We start from the raw sequence: 24,056 nt of genomic DNA, 5'->3' as shown, positions 1-24,056 counted from the left end.
AATACAGGTTATGTCTTCTTTGAATGAAAATGAGATATATTCTGGGAACAAATCAGGTGTGAGCCATACAGAGGCTTAACTTTTAATGCCTTTTAATTGGTTGGATTCTAACTTGCATACACTGTACAACAGCTGGGTAAGAGGAACAATTAAACATGGAAAAGACTATTTTTAATAACATTCAAATCTTGGTAACACATAGAGACATAGACAGTTGGTAAGCATGATCCTGGTAATAAAGTAACCTAAATATCAGGTGGGACATTCCCAAATGAAAGCAGCAGTGGAATACATAAATACATGTTTAATTCAGCTTGCACATCAAGTAAACAGTGTGCTTGCTTTAAGGGAACTCACATTTTTTGTCCTTGTGCTGGCCTGTTTGAGTCTCGCACTTGGCTGCATATTCAAGTTCATTGGCAATCAGCAAGGGAATTTCTGCCGGTCGGTGACATGGGCCAACCAACCACCAAGTCCACTGCTGAGGCTGGTACAGAAGATGTTAGAAATTGAGGTACATATTGGCAGTTTTAAATGTGGAATGAAGAGGGCCGAGGCGAGGAGACAAGACTCTGACTGGCAGTAAAGGTTGGAATGTGTTTAGAGGAGTGGATGGCAAAATAAATACAATGTCCCATTGCAAATGGGGTTTCGAAACTATAGTGAACCACTGAGTGCGTAATGTTAGGAACCTTTATGTTCCTCTCTCATTTTAAGTGTTTTAGGTGGGAAAGTTTAACATAACTTAACTCTTAAATTAACTGGCATTTAAAGAAGACCTCACTTCCTCAATTATATGCTTTTCCTGTTAAAACAGGATATTTGGAGGGAAATAAGTAGAGGTCAAACCTCATGGAGCCACATGACCAATTAACTGCCCCTCAAAGGCAGGATGGTTACAGTCATAATCAGGTGGCTCTATGATGTTTGTTTCAGTATGCTTCACCACAGGGGATGGAGACACAAAGAGAGAAAGTCCAAGAAATTTACTTCATGGACATTTTTAATATTAGCCATGCTGTTAGCATGGCTCTAGGTGGGTCCACCACTGAAATATCTCTAAATGTTATGGATGGATTGCTATGGCCAAATCTATCACCAAATCTCTGTAAAATTACTCTCATCAGTTTTTTTTTAAGTGAATGACTCCAGTTTCACAATGTCACAATAACATGTTTCTAAAATGAAGCTGTACAGAGATGATACACTTCTTAAATTTCTTATGCATTGCAACTCTGCTAGCTTCTCTTGCACTTTGGGTTTGTACAAAACATAATATCTTGAATTCTTCTTGAACAAAAAGATAAGCTCACAAAATTTTAATTTTAGAATCTTTACCTGTCTTGTCTGCTTGTTTTACAACTTGATGGCATATATGGGTCTAGCACCAAGTGATATTCCAGATCTGTTAACATCACATTCAAGGAGCGATAAATCATTTAGGTACTCTGTTAATTGTTCTGCAATGACCCAGTCCATAAAATACTTGTTTAGAACTGTACATGTTTATTTTTCCTTTTTGAAAACAAATCCAACCACACAGCAACCAGAAATTTCAAGTTCGGTTAACGAAAAATAAAAAAACATAAGTGTAAAATGAACATAAGGGACAAACAAATAAAACTAAACACTGGAGTGTCAATATCACATACTGTAACAATCATTTTTTGTAAAGTCACATATGTTGCATGACACATTTTGTCTCAAATGACATACATGATGAAACTTTTTATCTAAATATTCTTTTTGAATGGACAAAGTGAAATAGCTTCACAGAAATAATTACTTCCTAGATGTAGCTTAAAATATATTTCATGCAGTTCCTTGAAAGGTCAACTTTATAAAATCTAAAAGTTAATATCAAGACTAATATTCCACATTTTCAAATGAATTATGATTTAATTGATTATTCCCAGTTTAATCAATTAGTCTTCTTTGGGAGATATTTTTGACAATGCTAAAACATGTATTAGGAGTGTAGAGAAGAACACATCAAAGTAAGCTTTTAAAAGCAGTCAAAGCAGTTAGTTCCCTCAAATAAAATTGGCCATTCAAAGTTTTTAACACTGTAAAATGACTAAATATTGTAAATTTATTTGACAAAATTGCCAATTGGAAAAGTACCATTATGCCTTCAGACCTTTAGAATGATGATCAAACACTGAGACAATTTGCAAGCTCACTGAAGTCAATTTGCTATTGGGATGCCTTACGACACCATTCTTACTATTAAAAATCAAGTGGAACCATATACATCCATTCAGTTGTATGGAGAGCCATTTCTTCAGTCTATCTAATAAAATCCACCAAGTTCATTAGTGCTGACTCCCTCCAGCTTGATGTGCAGTAAACAGCACATGTAGAGGTCACATGATGTGGTCCGAATCTTCTTTAACTTTAGTTCTGAGGAAACAACACAAACACACGCACAAAAATAAACACATTCAAATACAGAAAGCAAAATATGTCTCAGTTTATTACACAGGTACACTATGTGGCAGATTTAACAGTATAAAAAATACTGGATAATTTGTAAAATCTCACCTCTTTTTTCACATTTGGAACTGCTAGTGATGACGGAGAGACTGATGGACTGAATTAGAAGAGGAAAAACAAATAAATTACAAATCCATTTATGGTTTCAGCTCAACCATGAGACCACCCATGATATTCATTAAGGCCCTAATACACTTAAATCTTACAGCTTTATTGCATCCCACTCTGTTTGAAATGGGTCTAATAAAGTATTGGCTGCAATCTGTGTTAATTTTTATGAATTTCCCACAGCAAATAAATAAAGTCTCTGATAAAAGTTTCCACAAATGGAGAAAATGAAAAAAGAAGTTTCCACCTCCATAATTACATCGTCAAAATCAGCCAAGATAGGAAACGCCTAATGGAAGAATAGATTCAGCAGGCACACACATACAACAACTTACGCACAGACTCATATCATGTGAGTCTCTGTGGACGCTGAATAAGAGCAAACTAATTAAATACATGATTATGGTCGTAAAGGTAAATAAGAGCCGTAAGCACTAAACGTTAAATATGTTTTAGTAGTTAACTCTTTATAATCCTATTTATTCAGCTATTGACTTAAATTAAAAATTAATTTTTTACTGCTATTATAAATAATAGTCATTCAATCACTTTTATCTACCCTACTGTCAAGCTGGAGCACAGACCCCCAAAAAAATGCTTTTACATACCTGACGACTTGTCTGGAGGCATCCTCAAAAAACTTAGTTTTAGAAGCAACACTGCAGAAAAAGAAGACTGACACGTTGGTATTGCCAAAAAACATATGATTCATCTTATATTTGAGATTCTTCAGTCTTCAATTTTTTAGACCTCTTCACCCTGTTTGCATTTACATATTTAAAAGTAGGTGGCAACAGACTTTTGCACTTACTAGGATGGGGGTAAGCCCTCGCTGCTAGCTGCACTCTGGGCCTTTTGTGGAGCAGGGTATCTGGAGGGGGGCTCAGGAGGCCTACCCGGGGGTCTACAAATGGCATGTTTCTCAGTAGACTTCGTTCTGGTCAGACCATCAGAATCTCCTGAAAAACATAAAAACAATAGAAAAGCTTCTTGTAACTATGCACACAAAGACAAAGAATTAAGGAATTTGCAGGGACATTTTACATGGCAAAATTCAAGGCTGTGATGGGTTTGGAGGCCAGAAAACACGTTTTGACATCCACTACAATATGGATCTTCTGTTTTAATAACAAAAATTGCACACAATGACATGCTGAGAGTTAGATTGAAAAATCAGCAAAGATTTGGTCTGCAACAAAGCTCTTGAAAGAGTAACTGCCTTATAATCTACCATAAATGCTTACACTCAGTAAATAGGGCTGAACAATCGATAGAAATCTTATCAAATTCAGGCCTGCTGCCTGCTTTTCAAATTGCAGGTGTAATAGTTGTTAAAGGCAAATTGTTTGTCAAAATCCATCCATCCATCCATCGTCAACCGCTTATCCTGTGTACAGGGTCGCGATGTTTGTCAAAATACCATTTTAAATTAAATATTGTCATGCTGCAGAGATGTCCTAGCCTACACATTATATTCAACAGACTGTTCACTTGACATGAACACGCTAAGACCATTGGAAAACCAATTGAAGATGAGTAAGGATAGAGCAGCTGGCCATGCCATGAAAAACCAACACAACTGGGACCACCATTACCTCTACTGCAGCAACAAACAACAATAAAAAATACAACAAATCAACAGGAAAGAAGGGAGAATTTGAATGAAAGGATGTGGCCATATGCATTGACAAAGGGAAAACGGACAGTCCTGGCTGCAGACCTGGCTGACAATGTTAAAATTTTCACCACATATCTGACCAATGCATCCCAACTTTGCTTCATTACACTAAAGCCCCTTGTCTTCACTTTTTAAATCCTAGGAAATCTGTTGTTATTTTTTTTTAATTTAATGATAAACAAGTATGATTTTATAGTTTCAGCTGCATAAACACAGAGGGTCCATCATACTTTCTCTGTTGGCTGATGTGCCTTTAGCAGGTGGTCTTCTGCTCTGGAAGGACAGGGCTCTGCTCACATAGACTCCAGACTCCCCATTTGCCGCTGAAGAAGACTCTAGCCTTTGCTTTATATCGACTATCTTGCCAGTGTCAGGGTCTGAGCGTCGGTCCTGATGGTTAACTGGTCTGGGTATTAATACTTGTCTCGGAGTAGGATCTCTTGGAATGAGTGGAGCACAGCTCGCAGGTTTTGTCCGCTGCAGGGGAACGGGGCTCGTTGGGGCTTCCCCTTCTAAGACAGAGCTGTTGTTTTGGCCATCTGTTACAAAGAAACAACATAGCGTTAAATGCAAGGTACAGAGTACTTGGAGTGGACTCAATAGCTACAGCTAAACATTGAGATAAGGAATGTTATGTTGTTTTTGTTATCGGAGTACAGTCACTAAAGTACACTAAAGCACTCAATTGTTTTAAGGCCACGCGAAAATGATTTGTTAATGAATTCAAAGCACATTCCAAATTTTTTATTATTTATAGGGAGCTGGTTATTTGGCTATGCAGAGTAGTAAGTTAAGAACAGTTGAATATCACACAATGAAGAGAGGACAAGCTGCATGTGCTCCAAATGTCTATGCATGGAGACCCACCCACTTAACGAGGGGTTTAAACAGACTTAAAAATTACATGAGTTAGCCAGAGGCATTGGAAAAAAAACACACACAAGAGTGACTAATATGTGAGATAAAAAAAAACGTAGAGTTGATACGTTTATTTGTACTTAAAATTAAAAGGCACCAGAGGAATTTCCTATCAACAACAAAGGCAATAAAGAATAAAGAAAGACAATTAATAGATTCTGATTTGACATTATTCGACAAATAAATGATTTGATGTTAGGAATATGTAATAATCGTCTGAAATGGTATTTCATGGGCACACACACACACAAACAGTAAATCACATTTTTCTGTACTTCAGAAAATGTTAAGTTGGACCAGCGAGTGCGTACAAATCTCTCTTGAAAATTCTGAAACAACATTAAAAATAATCTGCTGTACATTCAGCACAGATAGGACGGGGTATTGATGAGGATGGTGATGACAATCTGGCCAAAGGAGGCTGATAGTTACTCTCAGTGTGCTGAAAGTCGTGAGTAAGAGCTGGATAAACACGAGGTGGCCTCTTGGAGATTGTGATGGGTTGCCGCTTTCTCGGGGTTATCCGCGGAGGAGGAACAGGTGGGGCGGTGCTGTCCTCTGGCATATAACTGAAGATCTGTGATCACAAAAAGTTGGTGGTTCAGTGGCTATGGAAAAAGACTGAGTACAAATACCAAATTAGTAACTTAGTGACTACGATGGCAAAGAAATGCTTCAGACTATTTCTTGGCTCGGCCCAGTAACTCCCTGCAGTCTCCGCTGGCTGCCTGGCAACTGGTCCTGGCCAAAAAATTGTTTGGCACATAACTCCTTGTTGTTGTTTTTTTGTACGGATTAAAGAAATGAGACAAAAGAAATGAAAACATGTTAATTAGTGAGCTTTAGTGCTGCTAGGGGGACTTTGTTAACTTCAGACAGAGCCATGCTTACCATTTAAGCTAAGTTACCTGCTTGCTGGTGGCAGCTTCATTTTTACTGTAGAGTACAACTAAGCGTATTTCCTAAAATATTTAACTACTCCTTTAAGTGGTACAAAATGTTTTAAATGTTTTGTCTCAGGCTGACTACGTACTCTGAAAACGTACCTTTTTGTGGTCCTCAATCAGAATCTCAACCACAATATTTTGGAACTTGATATCCAACATGGCCGCCACTGTCTCCTCCTTTGCTCTCATCAATGTGGGTCCAAAGATAACAGCCATGTTTGAAGGAGTCATTAGGTTTTCTTCACTGTGACTGCACACACTACGAACACACATGAAATTGGGTTATTACTCAGATTATTTCAGAAAGAAAACAAAAGGTCGTGTGGGAGCTGGTAAAAACAGTATGCTAGCACTTACTTGACTAAGTGTTTAATAAGCATCTCCAGCATCTCCCGATTCTTCTCTGGTATTTTGTAGGTAAGCGAATGAATTTCACTCAGTCGAAAGTCCAGATTATCTGATTCTAAGACACAAAAACAACATAAAGTTAGTAATAGAGGAATTTGAAAGAACTTATTTCCCTATTTAGATAATGGTGGCATAGTTTAAAACTCAGGTGCACTGAAAATATCTGTGATGAGTAATAGAAATGATAGTTATATATAAACATGAAATGTTTACAATATGGAGTAGGGCACTGCGATGGTGTGAGACTAATCAAACAAAGTCAGGCCATATAATGAGGAGCCCACATTCAGCTAATAAATGATCACATTTCCAGGAAACTGAAGCCACTAGTTGTCTTACTGTAACATCCTGATAGAATCAGGCTGATGCTATTAAACCCATTGTCTTCTCTGTTTTACAATGATGTTGTGTGACAGATAAAAGCAAACAGGGGCTTCAGATTTCTTTTAGTTTCTTCCACACTGACCTAATGCTAGTTATTAAACTGCTGAACCTGCTGCCTGCAAAGTATGGATGTCTTTTGTTATTCGCATCCAAGTTTTTAATCCAGGCAATGCTGATCCAATTTAAAGTAGGTGTAAAGATAAACATAGTAAATTCACAAATTAACTAAAGAAAGATAATCCGAAATCTACACACAAACTGAGTATTTATCCTATACTTCATAGATTGTACAAGCTATTCATCAATTAAGCTCAGAAAACTGCATCACTTCAAATGGAACATATCCTTAAAACCAAGAAAAGACAACATTTAACAACAGTACATTCCATGCACACACGATTTTATATTTTTCTCATCTTTGCCAAAAGGTATGTAGACTTTATATAGTGAATGAACGAATATACACGCATGCAGGAATAGTTTTTCCCTATTGCATGCTAACAGGCGAGGACACGTTTTAGGAAAAAGGAGCATACCAAGTTGCTAGCTTCCTAATGCCTGTGACATCTAATCATTCAAGGGAATGTTTTGAGGGAAACACCAGTGTGAGTCCCAGACAAATTTTCCGAGATCCAAGAGGAGACTTTAAAAAGGAGGCCACAAATAAAAACATGCACACAAAAAAACTCCCTCTTAGCACTGGATAATTTCCAAAACACGTCTTACTTGCAGCACACATTAGGTCTCTGTGTAGGCTGTAGGTCATCAGAGGTTCAGACAAACTCCTGCAGATGAAAACGTACACAAAGAGCAGCAGTCACTCGTTACACAACTAAACTAGAAAGCACTTAAAAAGCGCAACCTCTGTGAAAGCTAAATTTGTTATTTTAACAAATAGCTAAAAAAAATGTAAAAAGCTACACATACCTAAGGGTGAATTATGCAGAATTTCCAATGAGACAGACTTGTGACCAAATAAAATGTATTTAATAATGTATTTATTAGTATTATTATAATTCAATTAATGTATCTAAAAGATAAAATAGAAAACAGACATTCAAACGTAATAATTACATCAATGTCATCCAGAGATCTGAAACTATAGTGTTATACAGTATTTTCTGCAAATTAACTGTGTTTGTGTGTGAGTGTCCTACTCACACACAAACATACCTCAGGTAAAACTTCAATGCACTTGTGATGGTTTTAATATCCCTGTCGCTGCTGTGGAGATCCACATCTCCTGGGTTTGTGGAGTCTAGCAAGACAAACAAGCAGAACATAATTACTTTCATTATGTTAAATTCCAAGAAAACACTGAAAACCACCTGAGATTAACACTTTGATTGACCAAACTAACTTTACCTGTGACATGTGCTAGCCATGATTAAATTAAGCAATATGGGCAATACCATCCGCTCACGTCACGCCCCCTCACGGTACAGTCTTTTATGATTAGCTGTTGCCACAGCACCTTTCTGTATGGTCTGTTCTGCAAATACACATACTTATTCCTGCCCATGATTTAAAGAAAAACTTTATTTACAACACAATATTATACAAATACACAGGAAATTAACATAAAGACTGAAATTATAATTAAAGTTTTTTGCTCAATTTGTTCTTGTTTCCAGAGGCTAAATGTCAAAGTGATCTGGGAAAGTATAATAAGCAATTCAAACATAACCTAAGTAGTGCAATATTAATTATTTTTTCTATTCAATAGTACTACCGACATAAAAAGAAGAATCTTTAAAGATTATATCATCATTTAGATTAACAACATTAAACAGCTAAAATGAATAACTTTTATTTTATTTTTTTTTATTTTTTTCTTATTTGTCCAATAACATCATAAGTTCATCTTTTACTGCACTGAGCTGTGTCTTCTTCAAATCCCGCCTTCTAGTCTGATGAACTTTGACCTACACCGAGACTCGCGCTTACGCCACGCCACGCCCCTCGCTCGCACCACGCCTCTTGCTCCCTCGGTCACATCACGCCCCCTGAGCTACAGTCCGCAGCTGAACCCTTCTAATATGGGGCCTGCAAATAGCTAATGTAATGTAGACTTGGCCACTTGGGGGCAGCGGAAACAAGCTGTAAAATGTTTATGTTCTCAACCTTGTCAACAGACTCCTGAGGGAAATAGCTGGCTCTTTAGCTGCTTTGTTCATCAGCTAGCTAGTCATTAACTGTGTTTGGTGCTGAGCAGGTAATGTACAGGGGGGTTTTAGAGCTTTTCCACTGAAAACAGCCGCATGCTGCAGCTGAAAACAATTCTATCAGAGCAGTTAGAGTAAACCACAACATTAAAGTTGAGGGCCGGAAAATGAAAGCACCAAGCTTAACGGACAAATTTTAGTTGAGCTGAAAGGGAACATCTGTTGGTTTGCTACTACAAGCGTACACATTATGCATAGTTATTTGATGTATTGTTTTTATAAAATGTCTGTGAAGTTTCTCAGTCATCCAGGTCATAGTTATCCTAGGAAGGACTTGGTCGAAGATAATCGAGGACGTTTTGGCCCTCATCCAAGAGACTTCTTCAGTTTTGACTGACTTGGTAGGGAAACTCAGCTATTTAACCTCTGTGGGGTCATTGTCCAAGATGATCAATACCGCTGGTTCGTTAGTGCTCCTGGCTGTTGTAACGACATTCATTATAGTCGTTAGAGCCACCTGAGGCCAAGTCTGAACGACGATCGTTGTATCCTCACCTGAGGCCAAAAGTGAACGTTTGTTTAGTTTCCTGGGAAGTGATGAGAAGACAGCATTGTAAGAGGGGGACAAGTAGTGTCGCAGACCCTTTGTTAAAGTGGTCATAATATGCTCATTTTAAGGTTCATCATTTTATTTAGGAATTGTACCAGAACAGGTTAACATGGTTTCATTTTCAAAAAACACCATATTTTTTGTCATACTGAACATTGCTGCAGCTCCTCTTTTCACCCTGTGTGCTGGACGCTTCGATTTATCTATAGAGTGATACATCTTGCCTCTACAAGATCTTTGTTGGGAGTTACACATGCGCAGTTCCTAGTTAAGGACTACTAGCCAATCAGAAGCAGAGAAGGGCGGGTCGCAAGAAGCCGGTTAACACGTTTCGGTTCAAGTTGTATATGCTTCATAAAGTTTTAATTGTGCTCTGTCTCTACCTCACACTAACAACTTTATGTCCATTGACTGCCTGGAGGGTAGCTAGTGTTTGGAAGGGAGGGGAGAGCTGTGCTGCAGCTCAGTGTTTTTCCACCGGTGTTTTTGAGGGTGTGTCCGACTAGCCGCTAGGCGAGCATTACGACGCGCATTTTGCTCTGTTGTTACAGGGATCAAAGGGAAAAGGCTGGACTACAAACGAGCTGTTTTCACGCAGTTCAGAGCAGAGTTTTCTGTGGGAGGTGGGAACTCCATTTGGGGTGGACTTTGGACTTTTTCACTTTGCATAAAATTACCTCTTTAAGCGAGGGGTTCTCAACCCAGGTGTAAATGGCTTCCTTCACACCTCTTTCAAACCATCCATCCTCTCTGTCTGGTGGTGCTTCCCCATCCACACTACTGCGTTTTCAAATTAAAACGGAGACCTTTTGCTACGTTTGCACCTCCCGTCGAGACTAAAATGGCGAAAACGAAGACCTAAAACGGAGAAGTTTGCCGAACCCGTTTTGCGTTTTGAAACTCTGGAGGGCGTTTTGTTGAAGACGGGCAACAACGGAGGACTTTAGAAACAATGACACAGACGCTCACGCTCGGCTCTCTGATTGGGTCTTATAAGTCATGCAAAGCAGAAACACGATGCTACTGAGTTTTTGAGTTGGTATTTTTATTAAAATATTCTGTATCGTGCAAGTAACACTTATCTGCCTACACTTGTAGGCTACTGTGCATGTCGCCGTTTACTTTGCAACAACTCCAAGTCTGTTTTCCGCTGCCACAGTCCCGTGTTACATTCAGTCACAGTCCCAGCTTCTTATTGATGCATGCAAAAAAGGCTGTTTGTAAACTAAAACGGAGTAGTGTTGATGGGGCCTAAAATGTACACCTGGTGGTCCTCAAACGAGTGTCCTTTATCCTTCAGATGTAAGTAAGCTGCTGAGTCTTGACCTGGGAAGTTGGCCCTCCTTTGTTGAACCATGCGTTTGTGTAGAGGTTGTTTAGTTTCTCCAATATACAGGTCTGCGCATTCCTCTCTGCATTGGACAGCTTACACTAGAATACTTTAATGTGTTTGGGTGTGCGGTCTTTAGGGTGGACCAGTATCTGTATTAGCATGTTTTTGGGTTTAAAGAACACAGGAATGTTTGTTGAAAATCCTCTTGAGTTTCTCTGATACTCCAGACACATATGGAATGGTTTGTGTTTGATCTTCTTTTCCTCCTCCCCCGTAGTTTTGTTCTTCCTGGATCTTGTGGCTGTTTTCACAAAGGTCAATTTAGGGTATCCACAGGCTATAAGTGCCCCACTTCAGGTGTTTCTGTTCTTTTTCTTGGGCTTGGGCACTTGTTGGTATGTTCTCAGCTCAGTGGTGCAGGGTTCTGAAGACCCCATGTTTATGCTCCAGTGGGTGGTGGGAATCAAAAAGTAGGTATTGGGCTGTGTGTGTGTTTTTCCTGTATACACAAATGTGCAGGCTCCTGGCCTCTTCAATGTGTACGACACAGTCCAGCATAGCCAAACTGTTGCTGACATCTTCTCGTGTGAACTTGATGTTACTGTATTACATTATAAAAATGTAATTTATAGCCAGAGCCCTCCGGAGCAGGAGCACTGTGAGTCAGCTGACATCTCCTTGTCATTCAAACACACAAGTTGCAGAACCTGTTATGTTGCCTGATAAACACAGTGAACGGACAGATGTAGAACATGTTGACATGCTTATTTCCTTACCAAAGAAGGCATTTAAAAGCTTCTGGACTTCGATGTTGCTGCCAACTGTTCTGTACACTCCTTCTTGTGTGACTCCTGGAAAGAGGAGAGAGGGAGGTTAAAAGGAAAAAAAGTGAGTTTAATCAATCTGGACAAATACAGAGCAGTGGAAATGTACCACATGCATCTCTTCAGAGCCTTCATGAGCCAGAATTAGGATACAGATGTTCTTTCCTGATTATGAAAGTTCCATTTAACTACTTAGTGTAAGACTGAACAGTGGTCCACGCTCGAATCATGAGGGAAATTACATACATGAGTCAAAAATCATTCTTTAAAGAAATGATGATTATATTCTGAAACAGACAATTATTTAAGCCTACTAGTATTGTGATGAAGGACATTTTTTCCCTTAGAACAGTCTGCAGGCGTGGCATCAACATGTAACCTACGACTCAACTACGCCCCCTTCAGGGCGAGGAGGGGAACTAACAAAACCAAAGAAGGGACCCCCTTTACCTTTCGTTTCAATGTAGTTGATGCACTTCCGCACAAACTTGAATCCAACTTCATTCAGTTCCACTATGTAAGTAAAAAAGCCAGAAAAAAGGAGCATCAACAGCAAATTATAGACAATGCTTCCAATTGTTAAAGCATGAATACAGATGCAGTCAGTGACGTGAGATGTAAAGTGAGACATCACTGTATTACTGTCGGTCTACTACATCTCATAACATCAACATCACAACTTAACTTTAAGGGTGTTGGTGACTGACTTACTTTCAGCTTGCTTGTGAATTGGGGAATGATAGATCTGAAATGAAAAATAAATGTAAAAGGAAATTGGAGACTGTGAAAACGTATGGAAAAAATCTATGACTGTCTTTGAATATTTCAGCTTGATTAACGAACACGTCTTTCTTAAAACTGAAAATGAGAAAAAAAAACACTGAACGCAGAAGCTTCTCCACTGAAACCCAACTTCCTGAAAACGGGGATAGCTCCAGGGATAGTTTATGGGACTATTTGGGTAGAATCAAATTACATGAAAATAATAATAATGGAAAGGGAGAGAAAAATAGGAATGAGGAGACAGAATGTGTGTCTTGTTAACTGGTGGAAAACAGGAACGATTCCTGAATCAAAAACAACCAAACAAATGAAAATGATTCAGTTTGCTCAGTTTGGCAAAGCGAATATTAAAACCAGTACATGACTACAAGCATAGTCACCATTCACTCATATTTAGGACATCCAGCTCAGAGACCAGTCAGACTGCCAGATGCGGTAGTTTTATATCAAGCTGTGTCTAATTCTTCCCCCAAAATAGCTGATTTTGTTTTCTTTTCTTTTTTTCCCCCCACTGTGTTGCCCTCCCCACCAATGGACATCAGCAGACAGGGCCTGCTACAGAGCAGCTGGGGACGGTACAGTGGCGTCTTGTTCAAGGACTCCTCAGCATGGTGCGTGTTTGTTGTCACAGGCGGTTGAAGTGTGAAATATCACTGGCACGCCTGTAACGTGTCCTGTGTTGGTGTTTCACATGACAATGAGTTACTTTAATTTTAAAAAATAATATCATAATATCACGCGTATAGCTACGCTTTAATTTCTAGATGTAAAGACAATGAAGCTATCATCAGAGAAAGGAATAACCAATATTGAAAATTTAGCTTTTTTTCTAGTATTTGAATGATTGTTTTCATTTTAGTGGCTGAAAAATACAATTGCCCAAATGTCTTTTTGCTTTGATGACTTTCGAGAGGAACATGCAAGCATTTTTTTATTTTTTCCTACACTTTAATGCCAAAAAGTATTAACTTATGAGCTTCAGTGAAAGTGCATAAAGGGGGGGGGCTTGAAGTGATCTGTAAGTGTAGTATTACATTTGTCCTTTTGGCACAGAGGTTCAAGCATGTCAACCACTTCTTGGTTTGGAGATGTGACAAATTTGCCAAAGCAGAGACTGAAGTCAGCCTGGTTTTGCTTCTAATGCTCCTGGGGATGTTTATTTGGGCACAAAACCTCTGAAATTGTGGCCACTGTGTGTCTACTAGTGCCGCAACTAACAATAATTTTTATTATGAAGAATCTGCATATCATGTTCTCAGTTAATCTGCAGTTGTTTTGTAAGTCAAATGGCAAAAATAGTGTAAACCTGAGGGGACGTCGTCGACCATCGTGTATGAAAAAGAACTGCAGCAATTAATCACATTTGAGAAGCTGGGACCAGAGAATGTTTGGTATTTATGATAAATTGACAATCAAAAGAGCTGCCAATTACATTTCAGCTGCAAAATTAAGTAAGAGTAAGATTGTAGGGAAATGCTATTTTTTGGGGTACCAGATCAGGTTTTTTGGAAACGTAATTTAAAAAGTTCTGGGCTCAGGAGACAATAAGACAGCAGAGTATGAAGAAGTTTCAAAAGATGCAGCATGCACAGAAACATCCCCAGGTTGAAACCCATAACAGTATTCATAGACACCCTGCGCTACATGGACCACATAAGCTAATAAAAAATCAGTCCATATGACTGAGGTGAATAAGTCGTGCTGCACCTTTTACTTCAGCTAATCAAAAGGCTAAAGGGCATTCTGAGTGTAATAAGTTTTACAGGGTCGGTGAGGCAGAAGACATTATTCTAAAAGAACACCACAGAGTTAATCTTTGTCCGTACTGAAAGCTCAAAGACTCTGTAGACCTGGCAGTAAGACAGAGAATATCTGGGCAAAGTGGGTGGAAAAGCAATTGGGAAATGTTCACAATATACAGAAGTCATTAGGGAAGTTGCACACGAAGCGGGCACAGAAAAGTGTGCCTTCTGTTATTTTCACATCCTTAGCGACGGTTTATTTGTTTTGTCCCCCCCTTTTGTCTGATATGAAAGAGATCTGACAAGAAGAGCAAAACATTGTTTAAAGATGAATTAACAATATCTTCAGATTTGCTAGAAAGGCAATTTGGGGTTTCATCTCTAAATTGCTAAATACAGCGACGGACCACGGGAGCAGCAGTGAGCAGTTTGGCAGATCAAACGTTTGGCAGTTCTTAGAGAAAGGTTTCCATTAACACCTAAACATGATTATAAGAGCAAACAAAAATCACTAATGGCGTGAACTCAGCCCTGCTCTAAAGGGCTATTAAGACTAACCAGGTACCATTAGTCGTACTTTGAAGGCATATTGTGCCTTACAAACTTCATACCGTCTTTCACACATCAGTAATTGAGAAGTCACAATGAGTTCACTCATGCCTACATCCTGCAGTGCTTAACAAATGTCAAATGTGAGCTGTCATGTGCATTACATAAGGTAACACGACAGCCGTGATATTGTTTCCTTAAAACGAATATATAAATAAATGCAATTTAAAACAACATACTGCTTAACAAATCAAGTTTTTTCTCTCATTTGTTCCAGTTTTCTCTTTCAACAGACTGATTTTTTAAAGACACAACATGTTTAATTAGGTGCAATCCAATTAAGACGCCACAAGTGACATTCATCTTGACAATTTTAGCTTCTTCTCGAGCAACAAAAAAAACAAAAAACAGTCTTGGATAGACTCTGACATGCAGGTTGGAAATGGAAACTGGCGTTTGGGGTTTTATGTGTCAGCACAATATCCAGAAGCCATGCCAACCCCCCTCCCCCTAATCCTAAATGAGATGAAAAATGAACTCACAGGCTCTTTTCCATCCATGGCCTCCATCCACAACTTCCTGTCTCCCTCCGAAAGAGCCTGGAAAGTGACTGGTGTGTTTCTATGGAAACAGTAAGAAATGCCATTAAAGAGGGAAAAGGTTACATTTGAATTATTCAGTCACAGGATGTAGGATGCTACAGGATTGTGAATTTAAACTTTTACACATCACAGATCGTCCACATTTTTCAAGCAAAACCAGGCAGACAAAAACAGCTAATAAAAGTAGGACTATAAGTGTCTTTGAAGTAACGGATTTAATCCCATGTGGTAATGACAGGAAGTATAAATGGAGATGAATAAGACAGACACGAATACATGATGAAATTCTGCTGTTGCAATCTGTCTACTGCAGAAGCAACAAAAACTGGTGCCAGATTTTACAGCTTTAAGGCTGCTGGATCAATTGTTAACCAAGACAACTGTGTTACGAGTTTAAAGCTTTGTGCCAACTGCACTAATCAACTATCAAAGGTTTCAAAACTCGCATAAAATAACTTTTCTATCAACTTTATCAGTTAAAGAGATAACCCTGATAATTATAGGAGCCATGTTTGGCATAGAAGGTGCTAATTAGTTTCTATGGGGTTAGTGATTTAACGCTTTTCCTGATTCGTCTCGTAGCTCTTTCATGTCAGTACTCCTGTCCGTCGTGCAAACTGGGATGAAAACCTCAGCAAACAAATGAGCCTTGATGTTAGGAGCACAGGCATATGTAAACCCTCTAGGAGTATTCAGTGTTCTTTCACTCCCTCTAGAAAGGTCAAAGGTCAGGGTCAGGTACTGGCACTGGGAGCATTACAGGGACATTCAGGTGGGCAGATGGCTTGCTTTAAATCACCTTGAGGCAGCAACATCATCTTCTTCACTAGACAGTACTGCCACCTTCGGTTTTATCAAACAGCCAACTCCTAATTATGTTGTTGATTTCACACACTGGCACAAATGAGATGCTCAACATTTGGAGACACGTTCAAGCACTTAATGCATTATTCAAGCAGCTTGTAAACCTTTAAAAACACCCCATCAACACTCCAAGTATTTCCACAGATTACAAGGAACTTGAGTATGACGAAGCAGCCTATGGGGTGCCTATTAAAATGCATTTCGCACTGAATGCCCTGCATATATAAACATAAGCTTGTTGTGTTTCTTCCCCTGAAATCACTGAGTTTGCCATCTGTTTCCAGCATGTGTCCGTTACTTAGGGATTGTTTGGGCTACAGTCCATTTAGCCCTCACACTCTGTCTTTGTAAGCCACCTGTTCACCTCGCCATCTGAACCTGTTTATCCCACAGGGCTTGCGCGTAGCCTCATCTCACAGTTTCTCAGATTTGGTTGCGCTAACCTCTCGATAGTTTCCACGTCAAAGCAGAAGCGCTTGTCTATGGACTCTGTCTTCCGGCGGATGCAGGATTTCAGTGTCAGCTGCGTAGGGCCCTGCAGGGAAAGAGACAAAGTCGGAAAGTGGTCAGCACGTGGCATGGAGACAATGACAGTACAAGTATAACAGGTACTCAGATGGTTGACATGTAATAACTATATATTTCTTTTTAGTGAAGCACCTGTTTAGTTGTAGTCTTCTGTTCACAAGGCGTCATGACCAGCAGTCTTCCCTCCTTGTGATACTTGCAATAATATTTGACCCATGACACGCCCAAAGCCCCTGTCGGGACAAAAAAAAACAAGATGGGCCTTGTCAGATGGGATTCAAGCAAGAGCTCATGCATGTGTCAAGCTTCTATATAAACATCCAATACACTTACACTTCTCCTGACAGTACAGATAACCCTCCATGGGCAAAAAGCTGTGCATTTTACAGATCTGGGATGGGTGTTTCATTCTCTTCATCAGCTCCTCCATCTCCTCCCGAGTGCTCTCATAGTGGTTTCTTGTCTGTGGGCGAAACCAGACCAGCACTTTAGAATTTTAACGGATGTCCGATTAAAAGGATGTTAAATCCAGTTAATGGCATTATTCATTTCCAGTAACATCTCTTACGTTCTGTAAGCTGAGCTGCAGTTCTTGCTTGTAAGGCATGAAGTCCTGAGTCATCTCCACTGTCAGGTTGTTGAGCGTCAAAATGCTGTGAAGAAACGCCAGCACCTGTCCAACCAAAACACGAATTACATACTTAAGACTGCTGTCCAGAAGAGACGATACAAAGGACTCGCTGCCATAATGAGTGGACGAATGACTACTGGGATTTGTTCGTCTATCATCACGCTTTTCCTCTAAAGTGTAATGTATATTTCTTCAATCTCTTGTTACGTGTTTGTCGCAACAAAGAGGAAGAGTGGGAAACCACAGGCAAAACTCACAGGCTCCACCACGTCAAACTTCTTCATGTCCTGCACCTGATGGATCTGGTACACATACTCCACTGACGATTCATAGAAGTTCACTCGCTCTTTGTCTAGGAGGTCATCAGCCTGTGAAAAAACAATTAAAACAAACAGTGGCCTCTGTCAAACTCAGTTCTACATTTCACTACTCAAATGATGAATACTGGTTGCACTTCACCTCTTGAAGTTGACTTTCTTTCTTCTTGGCAGAAAGATTCAGGTGTTTGTCAACCTGAGAGTAATATTTTTCACTCTCTTTCTCAAACTTCTTTTTCTTTTCCTGCAGGACAGATGTGTTAGTTGTGAAAATGAAAGATTATGGTGTCATTAAATCAAGTAAGATTTTTCTGTTACCTAGCATAGCTTGACTGAAAGACAAATAGTGTTTTAAGTATCCTGTCCTTTCGTTCAAATTATGACATGCTCTCAGAAACTAATACTTGAAAGCTAATAAAGCACTAGAAAGATCCCAACGCTTGAGAGCTTACAGTACATCTTAGACTATTTAGATTGTAAAAAATATGTAAATTAAAAACACTGTCTACATGAGTCAAAGGAATGTTTTTTAATATAAGAAGGTTCATATTGGCTGACATTATCGAATGTTTTACTGTGATGGACGAACAGTTGAAATAATAAAAATGATAGTAATGAAAAAATACTTTATTTAATTTTAATAATTAGGTAAATTGTTGAAATAGTTAGCTAAAAGTAATTAACTGGCTCAAATAATATTAATTGGGTAACTTTAATGGATCAGTGGTTGAAATAGTTAACTAAAACATATTGACTAAATGGGTTCAAAGATAAAAGTAACTGATAAATGGTTGGAATAGTTAACAAACTGTAACTGGCAAATTGTTAAAATAAATAGCTGAAATTAATGGGTAAATATTTGAAATTGTTAGCTGAAAGTTTTGGACAAATGGTTGAAATAGTGAAATACCTGTGTTCCCAAATTGTAAATTAATGAAGCAAGATGTTTGAATGGTACAAATCTGTTCTGCCACAGTGAGTATGTCCATGTCCAAAGACTAGAAAACTGGCAAATTTGAGGGTGTAGGTTTCAAGGAGTATAACATCAGTAACATTAGGCTATAGGATGTAGGTGGATGATTTCAGCATATTCAGCACTGAGCATTTGACCTAGGGGAAAAAACTCTGCTGAAAGGTCTCATTAATGTGTCCGATTAAGAGGATACTGAGATGGGGAACATAGGACCCTTGGAGCATAGAACCCAGGGAACATAGATACGCTCCCAAAATAGTGAGCTAAAAGTAGTGGATAAATGGTTGAAATAGCTAAAAGTACTGGATAGAGAAATCCAGTCTGAAATCAGTTCACTTCACTAAGGGGTTCTGGAGTTCATCTGCTAGGCCTGTGAAGTTACATCAGACAAAAAAAGCTGGGGACGTTACCTTTTATTTTGAACACTTGCAAAAAAAAGCTGGGGAATGTACCTTTTATTTTGAACACTTGCAAAAAAAAGCTGGGGAATGTACCTTTTATTTTGAACACTTGCACTGTTGTTCTTTTTAGAACATTGTTCACTGACATGTAACAGTTACGTTCTCATGGTAAAGGACATGATGCCTTTTTCTGTTGTGGAGAAAACCCTGATTTTCTTACAGTCTTAAAGTTTTTAAAATGGGACAAAACGCATGTACTTCTGAATAAGCTGCAGTGTTTTGTTACATTTAGTTATTGAAACAATCAAAAAACATGGTTAGATATGTCGTACATGCATTACATTTTTAATATGAATTAATTTTCAAAGTCATCTAAGACCTGTATATGCCTATTTTAATTCCATTTGCAGATGAAATAACTATAGCACAGCCATAAAGAAACTCAGATATCATGCTGAATAATCAGGTGATCTCCAACAGAGTTTCCAAATGACTTTAAATGTAAAATAAAACATTGGTAAAGGAAAACACAGGGCGTCGCCTTAGAGCAAACAAACTATAAAACCGCTTTCACCACAGTGTCTTTACACATTTAAGACTCCTCAAAGAGGAAGGAGTTGCTTAAGTTATTGTTCTTAATGTTCACACATGCATTTACAAATAGATTTTGGGGAAGTAGCTTATAACATCCTGTTTGGTTGTAGTCGGGGAGGTATTATATGTCATAGGGTAGGAGGTACCCTCCCTTGTTGAACCCTAACACACTGAAAACCAACACAACATTCTCCCTTCTTTTTTAAAAACGGAAGAAGAACCTAAACAGAGGCCCTTAACTCTTTCTGCTGTTATTCTTGTCTGTAAGACACTGTAAGGCCATGTATACGTTGGTACACATCATAGCTGATTGTGGTACTGATGGCAACTCCAATGCTTGTTTTAACTACTTATTAGATTACATTTCATGTCCTAAGGTGGCCACTGTTTGTGTGTTTAATGTGAGCTGACCAAACCACTTCTTATCAACTATGTTGAAATGGCAGACTATGAAACCACTGAACAGTGCTTTCAGTGCTGATTCAAGAATGTTTGTTCACAGGAGTGAGGCACATTTCACAGAGCAGAGGAATCAGCAAAATACACTCACTTTTGTTACTCCTATTTTCTCCTTTCGGAACTTCTCCAACGGCTTGATGAGCAGATCAGAGGCGTTCTGAACCTGGACAGGTAAACATGGAGCAGCTGTTACTGCGGTGCACTTCTAAATAACACAAACACACACACTGCACTGCCATGTGTAGGGCACGGTCTTTCACACAGGTTACGTATGTAGATCAACTGGGTCGTCTATGGGCAGCAAATGTGCTGAAAAGAGCTTATAAATAAGCATCTGAATTGTGAGCTTGAACATTTCTGTCATATTTTTCGTAACCGTTCCCAGCAAACACCATCGTAATTTACTAGATGACCTTTGGCTTAACAATCAGGAAAACCCAGACTAACAGGACCTGCTGCTCTTAATGTCACAACGATTTATGCAGTGTAAGGCCATAGGATGAAACATAGAAGATTAGATTGTGTCTGAGTTTCTCTGGCGTGTGTTTACAGTATAATAGAAAAGTGTGTGAAATAACAGCAGCAGAAGTGATAAAAAAGAAAAAAGTGTATCAGTAAGTAGGCAATATGGAAACATCAACAAAAAGGGAACAAGAAAAATAAGAGAGGAACTGTAATTAATTATTTCCTGTTAAAGGGTATACACATTTACATATACAATATCCAGGTGTGCTGATGTGGCTTGTGATCATGTTTTTCAATTAACAGAGACTCCTATACAACAAAAGGTGTTGCATTTTGATCACAACAAACAGAAAGCTAGTTTGTTAGCTATCCGTAAGAGAATGTGCCAACGGTTTCCTTCCAAATGGTATAATCTTTAGTGCAGCGTATGTTAATGTGGTTTCTCATATCTAGTGAGGGTTTAAATAGTATGCAGAGTCAGCGTGGGGGATGTTGATAACCCACCAGCATCATCCTGTCGTGCTCTACTTCCTGCAGGAGTCCAGCAAACTCCTGGAACGACTGAGCTGGGGATGCAAACACAGAGACAGTGACCAGAATGAAGACATTGCACATTCTTGTCTTAACTGTCTGATTAAAAAACAAAACCCCCACTTGCTCCAGTGTGATGTGTGTGTGACTTTGTTAGGATCACATTTCCAGCTTAGCAGAAGTGTGTCATTTTGTTTCCTGATTCCTCACATTTGAGTTCTGAGTAATTATCAACTGGCTGCCAAGGGAGGGCAAGTTTTTCTCTTCCAGCAGCTTAGTCTGATGTAAAAATGTGTACTTTTAAAACAGCTGGAATAAGGCGTGAAATTTTCTCCACAAGTCTGTTCATCATCAAGACTTTAATAGTCGGTATATAGAAAGTGTGTGTTAAGGAGCATGTCTGTGTTATCTTACTGATGTTAATCTCATCATCTGTCAGGGAGTCGCCGATGACATCGAACTGGAACATGCTGAGAGTCTGGGAGAATTTCTGTACCGCCAAAGAATAGCCTATAAAAAACAAAATGTAGTCCTTCTGAAACATGTGAATGGATCTCCAAACAGTCACACCAACCATTTGCTGTGACATATAATTCTTTATCATTCTTTATATTCAACCAAAGTCTCATGAAGCACTTGCTTTTTTCTCTGGTAGGAAAGTATAAAGAATGAATGATACCCTTGGCAGGGTTCAGCCAGTATGCGCCTATATTATCCCTGCCATGTCTGGGGTTTATTACCTAAACAAAACAGAGTCTGTCAGATCGATACTGTAGAGCCAGAATGACGTAGCTAGCATATTTTAAATCCCTCTTTTAATAATGGAACCATTTTCAGTCCTTCAACCATTTCACATGTTTTTACCCATCAACAAACTGTTTTCTGTTTTATTTGGATTATTGCTTTAATTGTACCTTTCCATAAGACTTTTATTGTGAACAAAGTTGCAGGCAGAACACGCATATTTCAGCACACTAACATCTGTAAGATTAAAGTAAATCAGTACATGAGCAGTGAGTCCTGATCATTAGGACTTGAGATAAAAATGTTGACTTCCATGAATACGTCTGGATGCAGTTTACCCCGGCACCAAGCACTCGTGACCTCTGGCTAGTCTCTGAACTGAAGATAGAGTGGGACCCTCATCACTCCACAGCACTACTACACTACCTACAATGACAGTTTCTGTTTTCGAGGTGAAAAGCTTGTCACTGGTGATTTGGACACCAGAATGGTGTCTTGGTGAGTCAAAACAAACAGTGTTCCCCCTCATGGGTGCCACACTGACCCACATACACACATCTTCTGTGTGCTGTCACTGGCTCTGGTCCATACTATCAGTTTGCTGGTCCAACACTACAAGCAGCAGCAGAGAGATGAGAAGAGGTGAGTGGCAAAACACATGGATAGTTTAGACAGCCATTGTGCTGTTTGGAAACAAACAGAGCTGGTCATGCTGCACATCTGCATCAGAGCCATGTCCTTTCTAAACAGGCAGTTTCTACTGGGGCAGCATTAGCACCTCCCTGAATGTGCCTCTCCCAATGCAGCCACCCACATTGATCCTGTAGGCCGTTAAAAGGCCCCACTGATGCTGATCCTCTGTCAAGCCTCACCACACCACTATATGTTCATGCAATGTGCAAAGAAACTACTTTCGATTTAAAAACATCAGAGTTTAAGCATGCTTACCCCTGATTGCAGTGATTACACTGTTGCCATCTTTTATCACGTCTTTGAGAAATTTGTTCGTCCTCTCCAGCTCTAGCTCATAACACTTGAGAGTCTCTCGGAAGTCGGGACTGTCCAGATAGCAGTCACTAAACTCCAGAGGAGGATGCCCCATCTTCTAGCCTACTGGGTTTTAGACAATAGAAACAGTGATTTTGTTTAAGTGAGCCACACAGCCTACGCTCGTCTACCGCACTCTGCTCATTGCTGCTCAGTTGAGGCGACTCCACAATCTCATCTGTTGAGAGGAGCAGAAACCATGGTGTCCGTGGGAGCCTGCAGCAGCGGATGGTCCGATATGAAGTGCACTAAAGTGAAGAGGCACGGTTCGATTCACTTCCCTCTCCCCCTCGTCTGACGCGCGGGTTAAACGGTAATTTACTAGTATCCTGGTCCTCTTTCCCACTTTTTCCTGTCGTGACTAGAAGAGCGGCTAGAATCCCTTTGGACGCGTCCCATTCCGAAGTATTTCACAATTTCTTGAAACCTCCTTCTGTCCTTTACCTTGGTTTGAAATCGATTTTAATTTTTTAAGTCAGCAGCACGCTATTAAATCTTTGAATACGTGTTAGTAAATATATATTTTTTCCAACAAAGATGCCATGCACATCACATGTTTACAAAGCGCGTAACACAAAGCTGAATGGGACGTAACTCGCTAAAAACGTCCCCCCTTTCCACACCCAGGAGGTTCTTAAAGGGGCAGCTGCACAGTTGGAGTAATTGTGTTGACGATGCTGCATTCAAGTGCTCTCGGGAAACCTGTCAGACAAATCGGTAATAACAACTGAGAAAGTGGGATTTAGCAAATAGTAATAGCATGGTGATTAATTTTTTTTTTTTAACAATAAAAATTATGTTTACATATTTCTATGTATAAGTGTGTATATATAGGACTGTGAAAATGTTTTAGGCGAGTGTGGGAAAATGCTGTAAAGTAAGAATGCAATTTTTAGTGTGACCACCCTTTGCTTCCAAAACAGCCTCAATTCTTCTAGGTGCACTTGCACAAAGT

General features: G+C 39.3%; 1 protein-coding gene across 1 annotated transcript; it reads right to left on the bottom strand.

Moving 5' to 3' along the window:
- Positions 1-1,485: 1,485 nt before the first annotated feature.
- Positions 1,486-23,674, bottom strand: LOC119895448 (oligophrenin-1-like). Its single transcript, XM_038708590.1, has 24 exons — positions 23,003-23,674; positions 21,725-21,820; positions 21,284-21,345; positions 20,406-20,477; positions 18,030-18,131; positions 17,828-17,938; positions 17,508-17,612; positions 17,273-17,402; positions 17,072-17,172; positions 16,855-16,946; positions 15,488-15,566; positions 12,583-12,616; positions 12,322-12,384; positions 11,824-11,898; positions 8,113-8,197; positions 7,666-7,724; positions 6,505-6,610; positions 6,247-6,406; positions 5,633-5,777; positions 4,513-4,821; positions 3,416-3,563; positions 3,213-3,263; positions 2,545-2,593; positions 1,486-2,403 (listed from the first exon to the last, which is right to left on the bottom strand). The coding sequence occupies exons 1-24, from the start codon at positions 23,154-23,156 to the stop codon at positions 2,398-2,400; spliced, it is 2,394 nt and encodes a 797-aa protein (XP_038564518.1). The 5' UTR covers positions 23,157-23,674; the 3' UTR covers positions 1,486-2,397.
- Positions 23,675-24,056: the final 382 nt, after the last annotated feature.

This window comes from Micropterus salmoides, unplaced genomic scaffold (genome assembly GCF_014851395.1).
Source record: "Micropterus salmoides isolate LMB-PRFRI ecotype aquatic unplaced genomic scaffold, ASM1485139v1 Ms_hic_scaffold_9, whole genome shotgun sequence".
NCBI classification, from domain to species: domain Eukaryota; kingdom Metazoa; phylum Chordata; class Actinopteri; order Centrarchiformes; family Centrarchidae; genus Micropterus; species Micropterus salmoides.
This window is presented reverse-complemented; position numbering and strand designations above follow the sequence as displayed.